Source organism: Cebus imitator, unplaced genomic scaffold (assembly GCF_001604975.1).
Source record: "Cebus imitator isolate Cc_AM_T3 unplaced genomic scaffold, Cebus_imitator-1.0 Scaffold897, whole genome shotgun sequence".
Taxonomy (NCBI): domain Eukaryota; kingdom Metazoa; phylum Chordata; class Mammalia; order Primates; family Cebidae; genus Cebus; species Cebus imitator.
In genome coordinates this window covers 194,163-206,509 of record NW_016108212.1, presented here as the reverse complement: position 1 = coordinate 206,509, position 12,347 = coordinate 194,163, and the positions used below count along the sequence as shown (strand labels likewise).

Here is a 12,347-nt window from a genome sequence, read left to right as displayed (position 1 = left end):
GGCATGGTGGCACACTCCTGTAGACCCAGCTACTTGGGAAGCTGAGGCGGGAGAATCACTTCAACCCAGGAGGCAGAGGTTGCAGTGAGCCAAGATCACGCTACTGCATTCCAGCCTGAGTGACAGAGCAAGACCCCATTTCAAAAAAAAAAAAGAAAAAGAGAAAAAAAATCTTTTGTGAACTGCATTAGAGTGAGTGAGTTGTTCAAGCCTGGCAGCTCTGGCTGCTGGACAGAGGCTCTGAAGCAGCCAGGCTGGGTTGTGGGTCGTACCTTGAGTTAGTTCCCTGCCCACTGACCTTCCTCTGTACCAAGGCTTCTCAAAGTAAAGACTTGAGACTGGGCTCAGACTAATCACATCAGGACCACCTGAGAACTTGATAGCAATGCAAATTCTCCTGCCCTGTCCTCCAGTCTACAAAATTAGAAACTATAGGGGTGGGGTCCGTGGTTCTGGGAATTAAGCCCTACAGGTGATTCTGATGCATGTTCCAGTTTGAGAACCATAATTACAGTTTCCCTTTCATAATAGTTACTACTTTGCAAGGAGTGGGGTGTGGTTAAGGTAACAGGTTGAGAAATTCATAATACAGTGCAGGGAGTCTTTTTATAAGTTGAGTGAGTACTCCATTAAAGACTTTCAATGGAAAAGGTCAGGGATTAGGGAGGAACCTCCTTGCATTTCAGAAAATCTCCAGAGGAGGGGTTAATTTGCAAAAGCACATTTTAAAGTTATTATAGTTTTGCTTTCTAGACCTGATTTTTTTTAAGTTTATTTTTTTAAGAGAAAAAGTCTTGCCAATATTGCCCAGCCTGGTCTCAAAGTCCTGGGTTCAAGTGATCCTTCCCCCTCGGCCTCTCAAAGTGCTGAGATACAGGCATGAGCCCACCTTTAATTTCTTTTGAAATGTCAAATGGCATTAAAGGAAAGTGTAATATAAACTGCCACCTACTATTGATGGTTTTAGTGTCTATAAATGTTTGTATCCCACCTCCTGTGCAATTCTCATCCTCAAATACAAAACCAAAACCAAAAAAACAATGATCTATCTGTACGTACACACACACACACACACACACACACACACACACACCCTCAGCTGGCCTAAGAGGTAAAAGAAACACCCTGTAGGACCTGCCGAAAGAGCTCATGAGGCACGTTGCAGCCTTTATTGTGTGCCATGCACTGTCTCTGGCTCTATGAAGAGGGTATAATACACTAGCTAGTGGCTTCTGCAATCGAGCAGCTTACAAGAGAAAATTCAGAGGGAGACATTTTTCTGGTTGACAGATGTTGAAAGTATGGAGGTGTGGGAGCTTTGATCAGAGTCTTGGTTTTTCAGTTTTGCCAGATAATAGAACACATGGGCTGAACTAGTGGGAGACGAGGGTGAACAGATGGGCGAGACTTGATTGCTGGGTTAGGAGGCACAGGAAGGCACAGAAGACAGAGGACTCCCAGTCCTTGGCAGTACCGTACTGCTCCATGCCCACTACTTGGATCCAGGGCCATATTCAGATGAGGTTAGATAGAATTGCTAACATTTATCCAGCGACCACATGTGCCAATCTAGGTGTTGTACATACATTAACTCATTCTTCACAGGAACCCGATGAGTTATTTGATGAGGAGACTCAGCATTCAGAGGAATTCGAATGTGCCCAAGGTCACACCCTAGGCAATGGTGGAATCAGAATTTGAGTCTCAGGCACTTGCTCTGAAGCCATCGACAATTCAGTGCGCTGTCCCCCGTGTCTGAGCTGGCTGGCTGGGTTGTGAATGGCGGAGGGATGGGACTCTTGTTTTGGTGGGTAAATGTGGTCCAGAAGAAAGCCCTTCGCTTTTCTCCAAGCCTGAGCAATCCTCTTGGCGCCGGCAATCCAGAGCAGAGCGCTTTGTGAGCCAGTTACAGGAGAGGCTCTGTAAGCCCCTTCCCACTAGATGGCGGCCCCTAAACCCACACACAAATCCTGGAGCCTCCCCGGTCCCCATCTTCCAGGGCTTGGCAGCGGCTGAGGAACTGCGGGACGGCGGGACGCAGAGCCGCCTGGTGTCCAGGGAGCTCCCCGCCTCAGCCCCGCCCCATCCGGGGGTCGCGGGAAGCTCCACGGCCGGGTGGGGGGCGGAGGCGGAGGCGGACGGGGAGACTCGGCTTTTCGACTTTCGGCGCCCAGGGGAGGAGCCGGCGCGGGGCAGCCCCACCCGAGACACCTAGGAGGGGCCCGCCCGCACCCGCGGCCGCCAGCGGGAGCTAAGCGGGGGGTCGGGAGCGCGGCGCGGGCGCGGTCGCGGGCCCCGAGGGCGGGGTCCGGCGGCAGGTGCGCGGCGTGGACTACAAGTCCCAGCATGCCCGGCCGCCCTGACCCGGCCCCCGCCGCCGCTTAAAAGGCTTCGGGAGCCGAAGCCGTCGGGTCGCCGCGGCTTTCGCTTTGCAGCCGCAGTTGGGCGGGAGGGAGCGGCGGACTCGGCTGCCGGCTCTCCCGGCGTCCCGGTTCGGGCAGCGCCGAGGGGCGCTTCTGGTCCAGCCCTTCCAGTTCGGGGGTTCCCTGCCGAGGCGCCCGCGCCCCCGGGCTCCCAGCCTCGGCCGCCGCGGCCCCGATGCCTAGGCATGGATAGAGCGGCGCTGCGCGCGGCGGCGATGGGAGAGAAGAAGGAGGGCGGTGGCGGGGGGGATGCGGCGGCCGCGGAGGGAGGCGCCGGGGCCGCGGCCAGCCGGGCGCTGCAGCAGTGCGGGCAGCTCCAGAAGCTCATCGACATCTCCATCGGCAGCCTGCGCGGGCTGCGCACCAAGTGCGCCGTGTCCAACGACCTCACCCAGCAGGAGATCCGGACCCTGGAGGTAAGGGAGCTGCAGCGCCCGAGGGTCAGGGACCAGGTTAGCCCGCGTCGCCCAGTAAGAGGCTTCCCCTCCCTCCTGCACTCGCTGATGCGGCAGCCGGAGGACCCGGGACCAGCCCTCTCCTTGGGCAGGATTTGCGGGGCGTGTGCGTGGTGGGAACTGGGATGGAGGCTCAAGGGGTCCGTGGGCGGGGTGGGCTGCGCGCGGACATCACCTTCCTCCCCTTCTCCGCCACCACCCCATTTCCAGTTTGTGGGGCCGCAGGACTTGTTGTCCCACTGAGTCACACGCTGGACTTTACCCCGTGTGACCGAGCCGAGCACCCGTGGGCTGGGTGACAGAGGAAGTCCCCCTGAGCGTGAGCGCAGGCCTGCCGTCCGCTGCCTTCCCTTCACGCCCCAGACGCCGTCCTGTCTCTTCCTTTCCTCTCCTCCCAGGTCTTGTCTGCTGCTTTTTAAAAAGTGTTGCTGAAACTGCATTTTTGCTGTTGAGGCGTTTGGTGCTTTCCTTTCACGTTGCCACGGAGGCTTGCTGCTTAAAATGTATTAATAATTACCCGCTGACTCCCCCTGCTTCCCCCCAAAGATTGGATTTTGGCTTAGGAAGGATTATGCTGGGGAAGCAAGCCTTTGGTGGGAAGAGGACACTGTTTAAGGGGTTCTAATGGAGACAGCCTGGAGTGTGAAGAAATTAGATATGCGGGCCTTCCTCTCAAATTATAGCCGGGAAGTATTAGAAGGATTTGGAAAAGCCAGCCTGAGGGTATTGAGGCACCCTGTCCATACACAAATGACTGCAACTAGTGCGTTCCAAATGTGATTTCGGCCAGGGACCGGCCTGTGAACCCTCAGGGACCAGTTAATAGCTGCCCAGTCTTGAAGAAGGGGCCTCTCACCATCTTGCCCTGCCACATCTGGCCTCCTGCAGGTCTGGAGATGTTTTATTTTATTAGATTCTCAATTTCTCACCAGTCCTCTCCTCCCGCCCCGCCCTACTCCGCCGTTGCTAATTGCCTCTGCCAGCTGTCATAAGGCTCTCTGTGATTGCGGTAATTATTACAAGACCAATCCTTCCTCCAGGCACGCCACAAGCCTGAATCCTTGTTTGATCCCAAATGCTCGGCGGTGACTCTCCTTCAGTTTTATTTTCTTAGAAGCTGTAAAGTCACAGGACATTGGAAGAATACAGTCAGTGCTGGGTATTATGATTTTTTATTACAGTTGCTAAAGCTGTACTGACCAAGGCTTTGCTTAAAAAACAAACAGAACCCCTTACAACCGGCCTTTCTGCGTGCATGCTGCAGTTTTCCAAGTGTTGAGAGAAACTGATTTGTTGAACACAGCTGAGTGTGTTTGCCCAGCAAAGTTCAGTTTTTAAGCTGACACAATAAGGGGCCTGTGAGGCTCAGTTCCGGGAGGAGGGGTCGCTGTCCGTCAGAGTGTGTGCGGCTGGATTTCGGTGTTGCTGGGCTTGGAGAATGCTCTCTCTGTTGACCTCTGTGGGATTGTCCCCATGTCACTCTGAAGAGCTCCTGGCTCCGAGTGTATATGTAGGAGAACCACTTGCTGTGCATTCTCAGGAATGGCCTTTTGTCCTACCCTGACTTTCAGAGTCCCTCATTTTGACGGCAGTGTGGTGTGGTGATGCACCAGAGCATCCAGCTATTGAAGTCTTGGAGCTGGTTTATTCAGTGGCTTCCCTCCTGAGTGTTGGTTTAGACAATCAACCCTGGCAGCTGAGAACCCATCTGAAGGCCCGCAGGGGATTTGCAGTGTAAATCCAGCTCCCTGTTCTTCCCACCAGATGTGGATTCCGGTTCACCCCACTCCCTGAAAAGGCAGGAGATGGGTTGTTTTTGGGGTTGGGAATTTAGACCCCTGGAGCAAGTTCCATGGGGCTGCCACCAGCTAGTTTGGATGAGTCACTCCATCCTCGAGGCCTCAGCCTCCTCACCTGAAAAAGGAGGTTGGAGTGGATTTCTGAGAGCTCTGGAAGCTGGAAATTCTCTAGATTAGGGAAGGAGATTCGGTTGGTGAAATTAAATGTTTCTGATTGTTTTTATACTACCCCTGTTTAAGAATAACCTCTTTAAGAATGGTTCTAAAATCCAGATTTACTGAGCCTGTAAAGTAGGGGTTGTTTATTACCAGAATTGTTGCCATAGGAGCAGTGTGGTGAGCAGGAAGCACATGGCTTTCATTTTGGGCCTGGGTTCTGTCTGTGTGACCTTGGGCAAGTCCCATGACTTCTGAGTCTCAAGCTTTCCTGTCCGTAAAATAGGAATGAGACTGCTCACACCTGCAGCGTTTTGTCTGTCAGTTCACATTGTTGCTTTCAAAAGGGGTCTGCCTGGCAGCTTTCCCTAGTGAGAGTCCAGTAGCACTTACGGCACAGGCCACTTTTAGGGAAAGGTACTTCTGCAGCTGCCTCTCATCTCATGCAGGCGGGTGACACAGGCTAGGAAACAGTCTCAGCAAGCTGGGTGGAGCTGCCTGTCCCCAGCAGCATGTGGCAGGGCCAGGCGGGCGTGTGGTGAGGTCCACTCGGCATTCTTTCCTGTACTGTGGGCTCCCCACACACCAGGCCAGGGTCCCCAGAGACTGTGCTTGCAACACTGGATTCCTGGGTTTGGAAGAAGGGTCTGACTGGAGGCCTTGGTCTGCACAACTGCATCGGACTTCTCTAGAATCTTAAGAGCCCCAGCCCACTCTGCCCCTCATTAAATAAGCCCTCAGTGGGAGAAGCAGCACATGAGGTGTCCCTGGAGGTCTCTGACCGGGGATGGGCTGCTGCTGCCCAAAATCTGGGCTGAGATGGGGTGCAGGGGTCAGTGTGTCTGGTTTTCTGAGGATAACTTTTCTCTGTGTCGTGGTCCAGTTTGGTTAGAAAAGGGCAGAAGGAGCTGAGGTTTAGCATTTACCTCCTGTTTGCCCTGCAGCGTGCCCATCTCTTCTCAATCTCACAAACGTTCCTGGAGACCGCATTCTTGATCATACACATTTTCCCTCTCTCAATAGAAAGGGAGGGAGACAGTCTGAAAGCAGGGTGTGAATCTGTTAACAGAAGTTGTGAGGCTACCTCATCCTGGCAGGACCTGGTGTTCTGTCTCCGCTAGGCCCTCCTAGGGGTCTGAGAACTCCACCGAGGCAAATAGGAATGTTCTCATGTCCCAGATGTGCTCACGGAGGGACACCTGGCCTGCCTCATAGCTGGGCCTGCAGCCCATTCCAGTCGTCATACCCTTCATTCCTTTGAATCTGCCCAGCGCTGGGGAGAGAAGGGTGGGTAGAAGCAAACACATGTTGCCTCACGGAGCTTCACGTTCCAGGGACACTGTGACTTGCCCTTTCCTGCAGCCTACTAGTACTTCCCAGAGACAGGCTCTGCCATCCTGACTCTCCCTGCCTTGTGTTCTTGCGTAGAAAAATCCTTCCTAAGCAAGCTGGCCTGGAGAAAGGGGCTGAAGGACCTTGATCATCAGGCTTTGCTGGGATGTGATGTTGGGAACTGTGGTAGGTGCAGTCTCTGCCCTTGGGCTGCCTCCCTGGGCAGTTGCCCTGGAGCTGTGAGGGGTCAGAGGGAAGGCTCTCCTGCCACTTGGAAGGTCAGAGAGGCCTGGTCCTCACACAGCTCTGCTATGTGGGGGACCTGAGCTCTCCCTGTGCTTCCCAAGGAGCATCTGACAATGGAACTGCTGGGAGGGGGAAGGGTGCTAAGGCCTGAAGATTAGGTCCTTAGGGTGTGCTGAGGCATATTCCCTGGACAGACCTTCGGTTCCTGTTGCTGTGCTTACCCGGCTGGCAGCCACCTGGCAAGGGCTCTGAAGTAGGTGGGCGACTCTCCCAGTCTCTAGGGTTTAGGGACACTCCTAGTCTAGTGAAGGGGCCAGGCAGGGCACAGTCATGACTCTGGTAGCACAGCTTTCAGGACCCTACGTTGGGAACCCCACTGAACCCTTGGCCTGTCCAACCTCCTGTTTTTTTTGTTTTTGTTTTTTAGGCAGAGTGCCACTGTCGCCCAGGCTGGAGTGCAGTGGCATGATCTCTGCTTACTGCAATCTCTGCCTCCCAGGTTCAAGCAATTCTCCTGCCTTAGCTTTCGAGTAGCTGGGATTATAGGCGTGCACCACCATGCCTGGCTAATTTTTGTATTTTTAGTAGAGACAGGGTTTCACCATGTTGGCCAGTCCTGGCCTCAAGTGATCTGCCCGCCTTGGCCTCCCAAAGTGCAGGAATTACAGGCGTGAACCACCTCCTGGTTTTATGGAAAATATTCCCAGAGTCTTGGTGATTTCTCCCAAGTCACAGGTTCCTGGCAGAACTGAGACTGAAACCTGGTTTCCTTTCCCACCCAGTCCCTGTCTCGAAGTGTGGCATCCCTCCACTTCTGCCCTGTGGCCACAGTTGTAACCCTTTGGCCAAGTAGCTCCAGCCATCCCTGAAGGGATGCAGCACTGAGGCTCTGGCCCTTTTTGTGTCCACTTTCAGCTGGGTAACTTTTTCCCTGGTGAAACCTACTTCCCAAATGTTTCTTGTAGGCAGCCTGCAGGGGGACCCGCAGTGGCTGTGAGCCTGGGGAGGGCTGGGTGGTGCTGGAGCGAGGTCTTATCAGATCTGCAGCTTTGTTGGTGTGGGTGCCAGCAGGTGTGGTTTGTTGCCTGCAGCTGTGGGAATGCCTTCTTCCACGTCAGGGTTGTGTCCTGTTCTTGGAGTCGTCTGGGTTGTCTCAAAGTCCAGGAAAGTGGCATTCTACGCGGCAGGTCTTCTCCTGCCCGCGGGATGTGTCTGGAGATGGACCACGTAGAGACACTGGCCCACGGTGGCAGTGTCTGCGGTGCTGGGGAGGAGCAGCAAAGCCTGTGGCCAGGTCTCTCCAAGCTGTGCCTTTTCAAAAGGCCATCCTTTCAGAATAGGCTGGTTGAGATCTCTTTTTTACATTCAGTTCAAAGGGAAAGCTGCATAGGTGCCTTTGGGGTCAGGGGAATGGCCTTCCAGTAGAGAGGGCAGACGAAGATGAGGAACGTGCTTGGTCACTTGTTCTGTGTGGAGTACTGCACGGGGCTCTCGGCATATGTTGCACCTTAACATTCACAAGGACGCTATGAGGCTTTATCCTAATGTTACAGCTGAGTGAATTGTGGCGGGGGTTGGGGGGCGGAGGGGGGGGATGAAGAGACTGTTTCAGCAGGTGGTTGAACCCAGGTTGACTGGTCTTGTCAACTCACGTTTAGAACTCCACAGCTGTCGCTATGGTGGGGAGATTGTATGCAGGGTCATGGTTGCTGAGACCAAGGAAATGGCCAGTAATGAAAAGGGCTGGTCTGAGGGCATTCAGTGGCTTGACTCTAGATGTTTGGGCTTCCTGGTGGCCACCCAGTCTGTGCAGCCTCAGGGTTTGGGCACGGGGCTGCTTCCCTAATGTTCAGGCCAGCACATCCTCAAAGACAGGACTCTCAGCACCATGATGCAGCCAGCTCTGCGCTTGTCTCATTCTGAGAAAGGAGAAGCTGCCTAGAGATCAACTTACTCATCATTTTTTAAATGGCTACCTGCCTTATTCTTTCTGAACAGTTCCTCTGACAATGTATTCTTTAACTTTCTATTTTTAATTAAAATATTTTAAAAATACATTATGATATATGTTCACTGTAGAAAAAGAAAGTACTAGATGGCAGCAACAAAAATCACCCAGAATGCTGCCTCTCCAGGTTAATTCCATTGCGCATTTTGCTGTATATTTTTCCTACATTTGCATACAAATGTACATGTGTATATTTGTGACACATATTGTGCATGGCCTTGTAAATGTCTTCTGTCTACATCAGCACATATACATATGCATCAGCACTATTAGTGGCTGCATTGTGTGGTCATACCATAAATTCAGCTAACTGGTTTCCCTGTGTGGGCGATTCAGGCTGTTTCTGAGTCTTGCTTTTATAAACCATGCTGCAATGAGTATCTTCCTAGAAGTGAGATTTGCTGGGTCAAACTGTATGAATACATTTAGTATGTATTTCTGTCCTAGTCTTTAAAATCTCTGTGGCATCATAAATCTTCCCCTGCTAAGTAGGAATGGCAGCCTTCATACATTTATCCCTTTGCCGCTGCATCTGTAGTCACGCTGAAGTCCTTAAAAAGGAGGCTGGGGCTGGGTGTGGTGGCTCATGCCTGTATCCTAGCACCTTGGGAGGCTGAGGCGGGTGGATAGCTTGAATCCAGGAGTTCAAGACCACCCTAGGCAACATGGTGAAACCCCGTCTCTACAAAAAATACAAAATTAGCTGGGCGTGGTGGCGCGCCTCCTGCAGGAAGAAGCAAATGGGTTTGCTTTCCTAGCTGTTTTCTAGCTATTCAGGAGCCTGAGGTGGAAGATTGCTTGAGCCTGGGAGGTGGAGGTTGCAGTGACCTGAGATTGTACCACTGCACTCCAGCCTGGATGACAGGGCAAGACACTGTTTTAAAAAAAAAAAAAAAAAAAAACGCTGGACATGGTCCTGTGGGTGAGGTTCTGGGATAAGTGTCAGGAATTATGGGTTCTAGTTTTGTGGTTGCTTGTGTCTGAGCTTCTGGGCTATGTGTCAAGCAGTGTGGCTTCTAGTTTTTGTGGTTACCTGCAGCAAAGGGGGACCCTCCCAAGCTGACCAATTAGAAGAAAGCCCTTTTTCTTGCTCCAAGATAGCAGAGGGAGGGGCTGGATTTCAGGTCTCTGTGTCCTGAGACATATGATAACCATATGGTGAGGCTCATGAAAGTAGTACTAGATAACCACTTGAGGCTCATGAAAGTCACTTTAACTGCATTCTGGGTTTCATCCCTAACTACAAATACTGATCACAGTGCTATTTGGAGTTCCTAGCTTTGGGGATGATTTAGTAGAGTTGTGGGTTCCTAGGGCTGCAAAGGATCTTGGAATTTCCATCTGGTCCAGCCCTCTCATCTTGCAGGTGAGGAAACTGAAGGCCTGAGGGAGAACTGACTTGCCAGGAACCCCTGTTAAGGAGAGTTAACAAAGGTGGATAATAAAGGAGCACTGAGTTGGGAGTCAGACCTGGAGGCTCACACTCCCGAGTAAGACATTATGTCACCTTGAGCCTGGTCTGTTGACTGAGGGTGAGCCAGGAGCCTGCCCATTCCACTCACCTCTGATGTTGGGGTCTCGACCTCAAGGGGTTTCCTGCAGGAAGAAGCAAATGGGTTTGCTTTTCTAGCTCTGTCCCAGCGCCTTAAAGACCCTGAGGTCTGGACAGCTTCTTGGAGAGGCATCTGGAGTATATCGTGGGTGGCCTATTTTGAAGGTCAGTCTGCCCAGTGGGCTGGCTCAGCCCGAATGATCTATCTTGAATCTTTGGAGTCATCTGTGTACTTTTAAGGGCTTCTCATCCTTGCATCAAAAGATCCCCTGGAAATTAGGTGGGAAAACCTTAAGTTTTGTGGGGCCTTGTGTTTGGCTTAAAAATTCATGCATGTGGCCAGGTGTGGTGGCTCACACCTGTAATTCTATCCTGGATCCCTTGAGTCCAGGAGTTTGAGACCAACCTGGACAACATAGTGAGAGCTTGTCTCTACAAAACATAAAATATTAGCCAGGGGTGGTTGTACGTACCTGTGGTCCCAGCTAAATTCTGGTGGCTGAGGTGGAGAATCACTTGAGACTGCACTGAACTGTGATCTCATCAATGTATTCCAGCCTGGGTCACAGAGCAAGACCTTGACTCAAAACAAACCCCCCCAAAACAACAAGAATAAAAATTCTTGCAGATTTTGCAATCTATCCCACTATCCATTGGTTTTCATGTCAAGATGTCAGAAATTCTTTACGGTTGCTTCCAGAAGGAGTAGCCTTTTAATCTAGTGCACAGATGTCCAACCGCTTGGCGTCCCAGGGCCACACTGGAAAAAGAATGATCTTGGGCCACACATAAAATACACTAACACTAATGACAGCTGATGAGCTAAAATTTTTATGACACCCACTGCCACAGATAGGCGGAAAAGTCCTCGCAGTCAAAGGGTTGAACATGGCTTGATCTAGTGTCTTGGTGTCCATTTTGGCTTTCTGCCTGACTCCAGACGCAGGTAGAGACGGTGAGATGTGCTGTCGGGACAGCTGTTGAGATAAAAAATTCATTGCCGTTTATTCCCAGGCACAGCTATTTGTCATCTGCATTGAAAAAGTCTCCATTCAAACTGCTGTCGCATATAAAACCTACATATTTACATCAGTCTGTATTTCTCTGTTGTCTTGGCCTTGGTGGGCAGTAGTGTGTTTTAACTGAGCAAACTGTCTTTACAAATAAGGAAGCTGAAGTCAGCCTACCTGCTTGCTATTTTTCTTCCCCCTTCCATTTTTCTACCCTCAGGATAATTGTAAGAATTGTAAGAATTAAGATTTGTGTTTAAGGCTGGCACAGTGGCTCAGGCCTGTAATCCCAGGACTTTGGGAGGCTGAGGCAGGTATCGCTTGAGCTCAGGAGTTCGAGACCAGCCTGGGCAACATACTGAGACCCGTCTTGTATAATTAAAATTAAAAAAGAAGAGAAGATTTGTGTTTAAAAAAAAAAGGGGGGGAGTAGAAGTGTAATGCAGTATGTGAACTATGCCAGCTATGGTTGGGAAAAGTAATTTTCATACATCATTATCTATAGACTTGTAGTAGCAACATACTGGTCATAAGGGTTTTGCTTTCTGCCAATATGATGAGGTAAGCTACTTTAAAAGGTGGTGGGGCTTTCTTCCACATGGCTTCTGGAGGTGTTAAGTCCCAATTTAGCCAATTAATTTGGGTTTAGCTTTGATATGGATAAGGGAGACCAGCTTCATTCATGGTACACACACAGTTTTGCCAATAAGAAAAAAAAAGTTACAGATAATTTTTTAAAAGGCAGCCTGGCTGGGTGCGGTAGCTTACGCCTGTAATCCCAGCACTTTGGGAGGCCGAGGCAGACAGATCACCTGAGGTCAGGAGTTCGAGACGAGCCAGGCCAACATGGTGAAATCCTGTCTTAAAAATAATAATAAAAAAAAGCAACCTGAATGTTCTTACTCATTAGGTGCTATCCGGAGAACTCCCACCCCACCCCCACCAAGGCCCAGGCCCTTAAAAAGCCTCAGCGCAGCCTGTCTGTATCTCATACTGTATTCTGCAAGATGCTGCTATGAAAGAAGGTTGAGCTGCGCCAGCCATCTCCCTCCTGAAGATCCCTGGGAATGAGGATTTGTGTTGTAAAGGTTCTGAGAAGTCCTGCAACAATGGTTTTCACACTTATTTGTCCAGGGGATCTTTTCTTCCACTGGACATAGTTGGGGAGACATGGCCTTAAGCCTTGAGCAGAGAAAGAGACAAACTGTCAACTCACAACCAAGTGTTGTGTTTATGTTTTAGGTTTGTGTGAAACTGAGGTGCTGATTGAGGTTCCGAGTAAAATGGAGTGGTTGAAGAGAGGATGGTTCCCCTATAGACTAAGCCAGCCAGGAGAGGTTGCCTTTTTTTTTTTTTTTTTTTTTTT

At 51.0% G+C, this 12,347-nt stretch overlaps 1 protein-coding gene across 1 annotated transcript in view; it reads left to right on the top strand.

Annotated features, from left to right (window-relative positions):
- The first annotated feature begins 2,385 nt into the window (after positions 1-2,385).
- Positions 2,386-12,347, top strand: part of LOC108298158 (kinase suppressor of Ras 1-like) — a 176,880-nt gene continuing 166,918 nt past the window's right edge. Inside the window, 1 exon segment of the mRNA XM_017520902.2 lies at positions 2,386-2,839. Within this exon segment, the coding sequence (XP_017376391.2) occupies positions 2,609-2,839 (231 nt within the window). The 5' untranslated portion in view covers positions 2,386-2,608.